This window comes from Haliotis rubra, unplaced genomic scaffold (assembly GCF_003918875.1).
Source record: "Haliotis rubra isolate DU_JTF1 unplaced genomic scaffold, ASM391887v1 Scf1079, whole genome shotgun sequence".
NCBI lineage: Eukaryota > Metazoa > Mollusca > Gastropoda > Lepetellida > Haliotidae > Haliotis > Haliotis rubra.
In genome coordinates, this window is record NW_025764980.1 from 218,772 (window position 1) to 232,357 (window position 13,586).

A 13,586-nucleotide genomic window follows, 5' to 3' on the forward strand; every position below is an offset into this window, starting at 1 on the left:
GCGGTCACTTCACTTATTGTACTCAAACTCAGGCCTTCGGCATGACGAGCTAACGCTTTAACCACTAGGTTACCCCACCGCCCTTGGAAACAGAGGAAACATATGGATCCTTTTGCAAAGGCGACTCTGTCCGTAATTCCTGTTGTATTATGTCTACTTTCATTACACAGAGTTCTTCAGGGTGCTTTGTCATTGAGCCTCAGAAATGCATTACCATCCACTGTACAGTGTTTTTTGAGACTGGACCATCGTTTCCATAGTAATGGTTCACTTAACCCATATGTATAGAACAATTGGTGTTTAACTCTGAACACACCACACAATCCAACTCCTATAAACAGCAGGACCATTAATCATTGTCCTGTCAGAATTAAACAATGAATTACATGCAGAAACCTAAAGTTAACATCATGGTTGGCGATCAAAGGTTATTGAAAAGTTGACTGCTATAATAACTATGTACTCCCTGACATGGGGTTTACAAATCCCGGGACAAATTGTTACATTGTGAGTGCAGGGAACGTGACTGATGTTGAACTCGGGGCTAAGTGTGTTGGTAATTTAACGTTTGTCTAGTTTATTGACAAAGACGTACATGGGCCTCCCTTTTAACATCTCAGCTATGTAAAACATCGTCAGCTACAGCACAGGGAGCAGTCATTATCTGTCAAGTGACTGTGGAGCCGTGAAGCTTGAGATGCGGAATGACTGCATGATTAGGAGATACATGGTCTGTTTTCAGTTTAGACGTTTCAAACTTAAATTTCATTCCTGTAAAAGTAAGTAGAAACGGGGTACATGTGCAAGAGGTTTCAAATTTGAGAAAATACAGTTTTCATAATGGTAGTTGGAATTATGACATGGTTGTGTTTATAAAAGAAGTAATTTGAATTATAATTTAATATTTTCTGGAAATTGGTCAGCGGATTGACACAACCATTGCAAGGTAAAGTGTCTTGCAGAAAATGTCAAAGGCAGTGTAAAAATGGAATAGAAGGGTTCAGACAAGTCACCTTTACGGGCAGCTGTGACAGTGGTTGTTATTTCAGGTATACATTTGCTCAAATAACCTGAAAAAATGTTTCTGAAGATTGAAGATATGAACTGGAATAAATTAAATAACCTTGAGGCAAAGATTAATAACAGTTCATCAGTCTCAATGTACTTGTGGTCAGACAACTGGTTATTATCTGTGTCATCTTGAAATACCATTCCCCAGGCTCCACTTGATGTGTCACAGCCAGTTACTTCAGTACAGCCACCCAGGGGTTAATGTCGGGTTGATTGCCTAAGTCGTTTGGTATCACAGGCTGAACATGGAAGCTGTTTAAGGGATGGGAGGTCTTGTTGACCATCGTTGTTTATGCTTGTATTTGTTTGTTAGTTGTTTAATGTTGCACACAGCAATATTCCAGCCATATGGCATTGGTCTGTGAATATTCAAGTCTGGACCAGACAATCCAGTGATCAACAGCATGAGCATTGATCTACACAACAGGAATATGATGATGTGTTTCAACCAAGTCAGCGAGCCTGACCACCCGATCTTGTCAGTCGCCTCTTAGTATAATGCTTAAGGCCAATTCTAGCCCGGATTTCCAAGAAGCATTTTGGTTTGTAAATGTTTTTGGTGAAGTTACTTTTCATGAGTGAGTAAGTGAGTTTGCTTTTACGCCGCAATATCATGGGACACCAGATATGGGCATCACATATTCTACCCTTGTGGGGAATCGAACCTGGGCCTTCAGCATGACGAGCGACCACTTTAACCACTAGGCTACCCCACCGCCCCCAGTTTTATTGAACTTAGAAGCAAAGCTGATAAAAGGCTTAGTCAGATCTTTTTAATCTACAAGGCATTTGAGTTCTGATTTATGATTTGAAAGATATATGGTGTGCCTCAGAACTAAAAATACTTAAACCCAGGTTGGTGTTGAAGTAGCTCAGTGTGGGAATGACACCTTGGGATGGGAGAAGTGGATTGGTGTGTGTGTCGGGGGGGTGTTGTGGGTGACTGGGCATGTCCATGTGTGGATGAGTGAGTTAGTGAGCTTTGGGTAGTCTGTGGAAACTTGTCTGAGGATGTGTTTCTGAAGGTATGGGTGGGTGAGTGAGTGAGCGTCTGTGGGTGGATGCATCTGTTGTAGGGTGTTTCTGTACATGGGCATGTCTGAGGGTTGGTGAGTTTAGGGAATGTCTGTGGATGGGTGTATCAGAGGATGGGTGAGTTTAGGGAATGTCTGTAGGTGGGTGTGTCTGAGGATGCGTGAGTTTAAGGAATGTCTGTAGGTAGGTGTGTCTGAAGGTGGGTGAGCTTAGGGAATGTCTGTAGGTGGGTGTGTCTGAAGATGGGTGAGTTTAAGGAATGTCCGTAGGTGGGTGTGTCTGAAGGTGGGTGAGTTTAGGGAATGTCTGTAGGTGGGTGTCTCTGAGGATGCTTTGTTGAGTTAAAAAGTGAGTGGGTGAGCAGGTGGACGTTTGTGGGTGAGTTAGTGGGTGTGTAGGGATGACTGAATTAGTGAGTGTGGCTGAGTTAATGTCATTAATGTGATTTAAGATCGGTGTAATTGTGTGAGCAAATGCAAGGTTCGATGTAGTGCTTTGTTACTTGCACTGGTGCAGCCCAATATTACAAAGTGCAACCTAGTTATTAGTCTTACTTGCACCAGGTGCAAGGTAATTTTTGTGATATAAATCAACTGTAAATTATATTCGCAGCATATAACTATACCAGCTTATTTTCCTTCTAAACTTTGAATAATTCAATTGCATATTTCTTTCTTTCCATATTGCAAAAAAATCAGTGCAACTGGAATTTTAGACTAATGCTTAGTTTCTGACTATATATAATTTTGATAGTAAGAAACACTACCCATGTAAATTGAAAAGGAGCCCCAGGGAGACCAGAGATTCAGAACCTGAGGAAATCTAGACTTGCTTCATTTAGGGCTTTAGCATTGCAGAAAGAGCTATGGAGTAGGGAAAATAATGTGGGTGAGCAGGTGGACGTTTGTGGGTGAGTTAGTGGGTGTGTAGGGATGACTGAATTAGTGAGTGTGGCTGAGTTAATGTCATTAATGTGATTTAAGATCGGTGTAATTGTGTGAGCAAATGCAAGGTTCGATGTAGTGCTTTGTTACTTGCACTGGTGCAGCCCAATATTACAAAGTGCAACCTAGTTATTAGTCTTACTTGCACCAGGTGCAAGGTAATTTTTGTGATATAAATCAACTGTAAATCTAACATTATATATGCAGCATATAACTATACCAGCTTATTTTCCTTCTAAACTTTGAATAATTCAATTGCATATTTCTTTCTTTCCATATTGCAAAAAAATCAGTGCAACTGGAATTTTAGACTAATGCTTAGTTTCTGACTATATATAATTTTGATAGTAAGAAACACTACCCATGTAAATTGAAAAGGAGCCCCAGGGAGACCAGAGATTCAGAACCTGAGGAAATCTAGACTTGCTTCATTTAGGGCTTTAGCATTGCAGAAAGAGCTATGGAGTAGGGAAAATAATGTGGTTCAGGGACTGTGAGACAGACTATTGGAATTTGGCTGGTGCATCTATGTTTTTATCTCAGGTTGCACCTTGTGCAAGTAGGTTCACATCTCTTAAATGGAGCCCTGAAATGTTGGTTCAGGACGTGGCTCAAAATGAGTGATATGTCTCTGGATTTCCCTCAAGATTTCCATCAGACAGAGCCTGTTTTTCTTCAGACCTGCCTGCTTGAGTCTGTACATTTGTATTTTTGTGGAGCAGTTTAATTGGAGCAAGGTAATAACTTAATGTGCATGATGAGCATGCGTGTTGAGCGGAGCTAATCCTGTCTATGTTGGTGATTATGAAGCGTGTTGATGTGTTCACCAGATCTAAAACAGGTAATTACCTGTGTTGGGCATTGTGTTACTCTGCACTGGGTCACCTGTAACACTGGTGGCTGCATGGGCCTTAGCTTGTAAGAGGGTATGAATACACAATGCCATTTAAAACCTGGTCAGATGTAACATATGTAATATTTTGGATCACACTTTCTCAGTAAAGTACCGATTCTAGTACTTTTGTTGGGTTGAGTCCCATCAGGGATTCGAACCCACACTCTCAGAGCCAGGCACCCAATCACCAGCAAGCCCCGTCGAACCTGTTCAGCCACCACAAAAATCTCCTTCCCTCCCTCTCTTTCTCTCTCTCTCTCTCTCTTTCTCTCTCTCTCTCTCTCTCTCTCTCTCTCTCTCTCTCTCTCAAAGGTAGGGTCCTCTACTCTCTCTGGTACCTCTCTCCCTCCCTCCCCTCCCTCTCTCTCTTTCTGCTTCTCTCTCTAGGGTTTCTGGTATCATCCTTTTAGGGATCTCTTCACAGGTCATACTACTGGTATCACACCTTTCCCTCCCCACCCCGCTGTCCTTTCTTCTTCCCTTCTGTCTTCTCCGGTAGGATTTTCACAGGCTTTTCACCCCGAAATATCTTACACTGTTACGCTGGACAGTTTTCTTACTTTCAAGGTCTCTTCATCATGCATTAGTGTATGTGCTGGTATCGAAATGCAGTCAACCATGTCCTTCAGCATACACTTACGATGACAACAGACAAGTACACAAGCAGTGTTGACAGCGGACCAGTGTCAACAGAAGACTAGTGTCGACAGCCGAGTAGTGTCGATGTTATTTCTTGCTGTCTGGTTCCGCTAGAATGACCACAGCCAGTCACGCAGAAACATCTTTTTATAGCTTGGTCCATAAATATTGTTTTCCCTTCATCATTGTTCATGTCTTATCATTTATGCATTCATGGGTGGATAAAAGCCGTATTTACCCCTGAGCGTTGACCTTTCACTTTCTTGAAGTACATAAACAACTGACTTGACTCCTCGCAATTAGCCGGTTGGCATTGCATTGAGGGTGTGTTGGCCTTTCAGATTTACTTACCTGTGTGAGGTGGGTTAGTTTGAGAGTTTGCTGTTGGTCATTGTGACCTGATGCCTGAAGAGTGTGTTGTTTGTAGACAGGGGAGTTGGGGACTGACGGCTCTCTCCCGGTCACTTATATCACTTTCAGACAGGAATTATAGACTGAATGAAGCAAAGTCACGAAACCACTTTCCTTAATGAATATTTAGTGTAATGAAAGAATATCTTTCGTTACAGTAGGAATTTTAGCATATGAACCCCATATGACAACCCATTCCTTGACTAATTTTTAGCCTCTGAAATGAAGTTTTGTTTTTCTGGGGCTGTTGGGTAGCATCATGCTGAAGACCCAGGTTCGATTCCCAATGTGGGTACAATGCGTGGAGCCCATTTCTGGTGTTCCCCAGAACTGGAATATTGCTAAAAGCGGCATAAAACTAAACTCACCCCTTTTCAGTCTTCTTTCAAAATATATTACGAAACATTGCAAAGAATTTCTGAAACTGTAGAAATGTATATTTGCCAAGGAACTGTAGCCTCGTGTTGTTCAGGTTCAGTTATTTCTGTGTCAGGATCGTTATGTGAGACGAACCCTTCCCAACACAAGAGAGCAGGAAATACAGGGAGCAGGTTTTCACCTTGTAGGCTTGCCCAACGAAGGGTCAGCCAGCAGTAACTAAATTGTTATAATTTATTATTTATGGATTGAGATGACTTGCTGAGTGATGATCGGCTCACTGGTCCAGAAATAGGACATCTGACGTGGATTGGAAGGGCTGGGTGGGGTAACTGGGTGTTGAAAGGACTGGGTTCAAGGTTCATCCTGAAAAATATATCTTCATAATGAAAGTACATAATGCAATACATTTTCTCATTTAGCAGTAATGATATACTCTCTCATTTAGCAGTAATGATATACTCTCTCATTTAGCAGTAATGATATACTCTCTCATTTAGCAGTAATGATATACTCTCTCATTTAGCAGTAATGATATACTCTCTCATTTAGCAGTAATGATATACTCTCTCATTTAGCAGTAATGATATACTCTCTCATTTAGCAGTAATGATATACTCTCTCATATTCTTTCACATATTACACTTAATCTGTCACATATTACACTTAATCTGTCTCTGAGTGTTCTTTGAGTAGTGTATGACAATAAACCATTTATTTCAAGTATGAAATACAGATTTCTGCACTCTCTGGGATTACAATGGTTTATCATTGTTATAATGCTAAAATATATTTTCTCTTGCCAATAAACTGTATTTTGCTTGGTTTTATGAACATGTTTTGACATTTTTATTTTTCAACAAATCCTTGAAATAACAAATATTACTTTTTATAAAAAAATTGATTCTCTTTGTCTAACATTAGCATTAATTTTGACCCAGAGATTTGAAAACTTCTCTGTCGCCTACTAACAGGTAATCTACAACATGTCACCTGAGGTATTGCAACACCTGATTGACAAGTTCTGGTGTTGAATTATCAGCACGTTTTTGAGAGGAGTGGGTGAACAGTGAACAGCGTTTGTCATTTCCTTGTGAGGGGGTGCACATAGTATACATAGTTGTCAAGGAATCGTGATCGCAACATTTACATATTGTATTGCAGATATCAAGTTAGCTTCTCGTTGCTGGTCACTAGACACAGATTACAGGCTAATGATGTAATGTAGGACTTGGCTGAGATAAAAATTAGCATGGTTGTCTGTTAGTCTGTGGGGGAGGTTGGGCTTAGCTTACATGGTAAAGTGTTTGGTTGTCTTGCTGAATCCCTGGGTTCAGTTCCTTTCATGGATACACCCGTAAATATCCGGGTTAGATTTGGTCTTCAGTGACCCATGCTTGTCGTAAGAGGCGACTAACAGGATCGGGTGGTCAGGCTCGCTGACCTGGTTGACACGTCATCATATCCTAATTGTGTAGATCGATGCTAATGCTGTTGATCACTGGATTGTCAGGCCCAGACTATATTATTTACAGACTGCCGCCATATAGCTGGAATATTGCTGCAAACAACAAAACAAAACCTTTTCGTGGGTACAATGAGTCCATTCTTGTGTGCATGGCTGTGATATATCTGGCTTCTCTTTAGTGGTTATTTAACTATTGTCTATTGTCAAGTTGCCACTTGTTATCATATGGGGAGAACTAAGTGAAATGTCAAACATTGCATCAGATATGACAAGCTTGATCACTGTCATTGGGATTCTTGAAAGGTCATTGTTCTGAATACTAGGACTGCGCAATATAACCGGTTTACCAGTATTTACTGGTTCAGACATGAAAACGATACGTATTACTATACGCTGATCGAAAACCAGTATTTTGACTTGCAATCGGAAAACTTCGTAACACTTGGAAATCTTTGTATATTTCCTTTTATCATTTGTGCCAAATATTATTCACATTTTTATTTTATCATGATTAAAAGTTATTAAAGCTTAATCAAACATGGTAATTTGGTTTTGTTTTTGCACTATAAATCAAGCATTAACTCGATTATAAGTATTTTTTTGTTTAAAAATACTTCATGCAATATATTGCAATACATACCACAATACATGCTTTCGCATCGCAAGATATTGCAATATGAAAATTCCCTGCAATACCCACCCCTACTGAATACTCAACAAAACAAATTCAACAAACTGCAAATAGTTATACACTCAAATATTTACATTTACTGTTATTGTACCCATTAAGGACTATTTGTGCTGTTAAATTCTTTGCAGTTCATTAAAGATATATTTGTATGTTAAATACCCTTTTTATAGAAACTGTTGACTAAACAGGCTGTGAATATTCAGTTACTTGCAATCTGCCGTCTGTTCAATGGGTACAATTTGTGAAGCCCCTTTCTGGTGTCCCCAGCCGTGATATTGCACTCACTAACTCACCTACTCACTCAGGTTACCCAAGGGGATCAGCTCTGCACAGTAGGACCTTAGACAAAAGAGACAGAAGAAAGAGAATTAAGGCTTGATGTCTTCAATAACAGTTCTGTAATGTATAGGTATTGCTTGCTTACAAACAAACAGGCAGTCTGATTTTACAGTGGTGTTACATAGAGGGTTTATTGACGTTGAATTGCAAAATGTAAACTAAAGCTGACAAGCCTTAACTTGCAGCAACAAGCTGTAAGTCACATGACACCGACAAGTTTTCATGTGTTTGTAGTCCTGAATGTATTGAGATATTGCTTAACAGAAGTGACGACATTTATGAACTTTTTATGTAATAAAAGAATATCATAGTCTTGTGAATGAGAATAATCCTGTCACAATCTCAAGGCACACAAGTTATATGACTTATGGAGTTTGTACAGGATCAAATTAAACTGGTGTAGTCATCTGTTTCTTTTTCCTGCTTCCAATGACCTTGAAAAGTCTTCCTTCATAGGACAATACCTCTCGTTGTGGAGAACAGCACATTACTGGGTCACAATGAACAATAGTTCCCAAGTAACAGAGGTACCCATGATGTCTACAGTTAGTGGAAGTACTTAGTTTGGTGTATTTCTGTTGTCATGTACTCTGTAAGAAATGAAATCATCAAATGATGATGATGATGATGATGATGATGATAAATCATCAATAGGCATGACTGACTGACTGACTGAGTATGGTTTTACGCCGCTTTTAGCAATATTCCAGCAATATCACGGCGGAGGACACCAGAAATGGGCTTAACACATTGTGCCCATGTGGGGAATCGAATGTTAACCATTAGGCTACCCCACACGCCCCAATAGGCATGACAATATTTGACTTTTGATTTGACTGTGATGATGATGATGTATGACTGATGGTGGTGGTGGTGATGATGATGATAATGATGATGATGATGATGATGATAAATCATCCATAGACATGACAATATTATGATTTGATTGTGATGATGATGATGATGATGATGATGATGATGATGTGATGATGATGATGGTGATGATGATGGTGATGGTGATGATGATGATGATGATGATGATGGTGATGATGATGATGATGATGATGATGATGATTTTGAAATGACATGATGAAGTCGTTGACTTGTGCAGATTGTTATTTGATGGTATATTTTTAAAGTTAAAGTTCTGGAACTGTTTAAATTAGGATATTTACATCTACAAAACTTGAAGTGACTTGAATCGACTTTGAGTATTTATTTCACTGTTATAAAAGGAATAAATTTAAAAGAAGGTGTAGCACACGACATCCTATAAATATATGTGTCAACAATAATAATTTCACAGACAGCTTAATTAATTATCAGTGACACTGATTACTAAACAATGCAGCACAAGCCCCGCCCAGTTAATCTGTGAGGAAACAATGGCTGTGTTAGTGGGTGTGGCCAGTTTTTGTTTTAATTTTAAGCAAGCAAAAATGTTGCCTGGTTAGCTTATCAAATGCCACAGAATGACATCCAGTTTAATTGTTTAAAGTTAGAATTTAAAGTTAGAACAACAAGTAATCCTGAGTTACTATAGTGCGTTATTTATAAGTCTCTGTAAATTGATATACCTTGGACAGAAATATCATAGGCTTTAAATATGCATGAGTTGTTGTTTTTAAAATGCTTAATGTTTAAAACTGTAATAACTGTTAGAAATAGTTAGTTTTCATTAAGTATACATTAATACATGAAGTGTTAAAATGTAAACTCATGTTCATAATTGAAGCCATTATAGAAACTAAACAACTAAATTTAAATTAAAAGGAACCCCAGTGAGACAGAACCTGTCGATAATCTAATTCTGCCTGAATAAGCCTATAACGTCACAGTAACGGAAGGTTCAAGGAGAAAAATGATGAAATTACAAAATCTAAATTTTCTGCTGGGAGCTTTACATTATTTCACTGCCATGACTAAGAATGCATTTTTACGTAGGAACAAGTAATTTCCATAATACTGGTAAGGGCTGAGCATGGTAATTACATTGTGTCAATTACTGACTTCACATTCGTTAGTAGAACGTAGTAATTCCGAGAATGTATAATGTATTCTGAGCCGCTAATAAAGAGTACATGAACTGCTGTGAGACTGGTGCACATACTGAGTGTATGTACAGGTAGGAGACTAGTGTTGCTGGCTGTGGAGGTAAGTGGAGGTATGCTGGGAATGTACAGCCAGAGGGAGGCAGGTAGCGGCAGGGAGGGGCTGACAGCCTGATGGAGACAAGCACCTGTTTTGTGTTATGTTTTTTTTGCTGAACAATTACTTTCATGTCTAGTAATTTGTGATCACTGCAGAGTGTGAATCATCAGAGATGAGAGGGAAGAGAGCATTGATGGGATGGCTGCTTAAAATTAAGGGGGTTAGAGGGGAGAGGGAATGGTGGAGGGGCAGGGGGGAAGAGAAGTGTGTTGTGGACCGGGTGTGAAGGGAGGCACTGGTGGATAGTCTCAGATGAGATGTGGCATGGTTCTGGGTGTAGTGTCAGAAGAGTGGTGGGTGTTGATATTGATGACCACGATTAAAAGTAAGGGGTTAGAAGGAAGGGGAGTGTGTAAGGGGAGAGGGAACTGGTGATGTCGATGGAGTTTGAGGGGAGGTACTAGTGGGAAGTCTCAGGTGGGAGATCTTGAGGTTCTGGGTATAGTGTCAGAAGAGTGGTGGGTGTTGATGATGATGATGATAATGATGATTAAAATAGAGGGGGTGGCTACTGATGTCTCAGGTGGGATGTGGCAAAGTTCTGGGTATAGTGTCAGAAGAGTGGTTGGTGTTGGTGTTGGTGTTGGTGTTGATGATGATGATGATGATGATGATGATGGTGATGATGATTGATGATTAAATTGGGGTGGGGGTTGTGGCTACTGGTGGGAAGGAAAGTGGTGGTGTTGATGGGGGAGGGAAGGTACTGGTGGAAATGCTCAGGAGTGAGTGTATAGTGTCAGGAGAGTGGTGGATGATGATTGGAGGTGCTGGGGTGCTTGCAGTTAACTGCTATAGCAGTTTGAAAGGAGAAGGTGTAAGACATCCTGAATCTTCAAATCAAAATATTCTGCTTATGACAGGGCGCCATTGACGTTCATGCTTTACTTCCAATCCTGAGCATGGTCATGCTTCTCTTGAAGACAAGGTTATTCTCATCAGCGTGACTTACCATTCCACGTCACTTTAAATGATGAATGTTGTTTTAGTTAAACATAAGGCCATGAACAAATTATTATACCAAAATAAATTGACATGAAAGCCAAGAACAATATTCAGACACAAATGCTACATTTTCAAGCAAACCGAGCTGATTAATAATTTATCAATGATGAAGTACCATAAAATGTAGTCTGTCTCACAGTCCTTGAACCACATTATATTTCCCTATAGCCTAGCCCTCCCTGCAATGCTAAATGAAGCAAGTCTAGATTTCCTCAGGTTCATGAATCTGAGGTCTCACTGGGACTCCTTTTCAATTTAAATGGGTTTATTTGTTACAGAGTTATATATATATACTCAGAGACTAAACATTAGTCTACATGGAATGAGTGGCTGCGTTTTGTTTTATGCTGCTTTTAGCAATATTCCAGCAATATTACCGTGGAGGACACCAGAAATGGGCTCCACACATTGTACCCATGTGACATAGAATGAAATAAAGCATGGTATAACATGTAGATTATTCAAATCATCTGAAACTGTTGCATATCTATAATATGTGTGTCTCCATTCTCTTTCAGGGCGGATATGGCTGCATCCATCGTTCAGGATCGAGAAACTTCCGAATACCAAAAATCGAGCTTTTGTGTTTGAATTGACAACACCAGAAAATCAAGTATGTTTGTCGGCAGAGGAACAGAAAGCTATGGACATGTTTGTCTTCATTCTCCAGATACAAGCCCGTTTGCTGGAAAACATCAAAGGTATGGCGTGGGTGGGAAATTCAAAAAGTGTTGAGGCATAAAAAGTGAAATGAGGTATTCAAATAAAATGTTCAAGAAATTTCAATCTCATGAATAGCCACTTGTTGTCTGTGCTTTTGTCAAAATATGCATGATTTTCCTATTGTAGCGAAGGCTATCAGTGGGAAATGTTTTGTTCAGTTGATTGATTTTTGTGTGGGGTATTTGTGGGATATTGTAGGGACAGGAGTCAACGTGTGGCCACTCATGCTTATACTGGTTAACAAAGAGGACATTATTGATTTTTGTTGTCAAATGTCTTTTCTTTCCTTGAGTTTGAAAGTGGGTCTGTTCCTGCTGTATGAACAAACTTTCAGTAGTTAAGGGTGTGTGAGTGAGTGAGTTTTAGCTTTACGTCGCTTTTAGCAATATTCCAGCAATATCATGGCGGGGACACCAGGAATAGGCTTCACACATTGTACATGTGGGGATTTGAACCTGTGTCTTAGGCGTGATGAGCTGAATGGTTTAACCACTAGGCTACCCCACTGCCCAGAAGTTAAGGAAACCATTTACTAAAACGTTGACTATGTTTGTTTCATCCTCAAAACAGTTGCCATAGTAACCTATTTAGTTTTTACAGCTTGACAGTATTGATACAGATTGATAAAGATATACATACATAAAGAATCAGAGCAGCTCTTGCGTGACAGAAGAATTGCAGGGAGTTTCCTTGTTCTATATTTGAGGGTCCTTGGGACTCATACTCCTAATTTTCTGGGTCCTGGACTACAAAGTGGGGGTCCCAGACGCTTAAATATTATTATGAATACTATGTTGTAATATTGTTGTAATTCAGTTACTGTTATTGTATTGTGTATCATGATCATCACATTGTTACAGCAATTAAACTGCAAATGATACCATAACCCGCCTGTAGCAGACTCAGTGATGACTTGTTGTTACTTGATTGAAATGTTATGAAAAGTATTTGGACTTTTCCTGCATCCCCTTGTACGCGCTGTTAAATTTTGTTGCGTCCATTGTCAATTTTTATGAGTATAGGACGCAGGAATTCATCGTCCTGTAAATCCCTGGAATTGATAAATCATCGATAAAAAGTATAGCATGTTAAAAAGAAAAATCATGCAATTTACCAAAATTTATCTGTTTTGAAAATGATTAAAGCTTCTTTTGAATGAATATTCTGTGTGTTAAGCTTTGTTTGTGTACCGTTAGTGAAGCAGTTGATGAAGTTTTCCATGTGGTTTTCAGACGATATGATCTTGGTCCAGCCAGAAAACTCAGAGGCGATGCGGCGGATGGGAGCGGTCAGCACAACCTGCATCTTACATGCCTCTCCCTGGGGCATGACACTAGCATTAAAGGTGGGATACATGATATACACACTCCCAGTACAGGATGGATACATGATATATACCCTTGCAGTACATTTGAGATACTAGTCTCACAGTCCCTGAACCACAATTTTCCCTCATGCCCAGCCCTTTCAGAAATGTCAGTGGCCTAAATGAAGCAAGTCTAGATTTCCGAATCTGAATCTCCCATCTCCCCGGCTCCTTTTCAATTTAAAAGGAATTATTTGTTCCTATCAAAATTCTATATATTCAGAGACTAAGCAGTAGTGTAATGGGATACATGATATATACACTGGTAGTACAGGTGTTATTTATGCATATTTGTTATGTGATGAAATTGCATAATATACAAAATAATGTGGTTTATATGCATAGAATGTGAGAAAAAATTTTTTTATTGTACCAAGCGGATTGATTGTGTAAGTAAGTTGATACCTCTT

The 13,586-nt window shown here is 39.4% G+C and overlaps 1 protein-coding gene across 1 annotated transcript in view; it reads left to right on the forward strand.

Moving 5' to 3' along the window:
* The window catches only part of LOC124280881, a 32,581-nt gene that overhangs the window by 11,796 nt on the left and 7,199 nt on the right, over positions 1-13,586 (forward strand). The window contains 2 exon segments of the mRNA XM_046716874.1: positions 11,606-11,788; positions 13,043-13,155. Of these exon segments, the coding sequence (XP_046572830.1) occupies positions 11,606-11,788; positions 13,043-13,155 (296 nt within the window).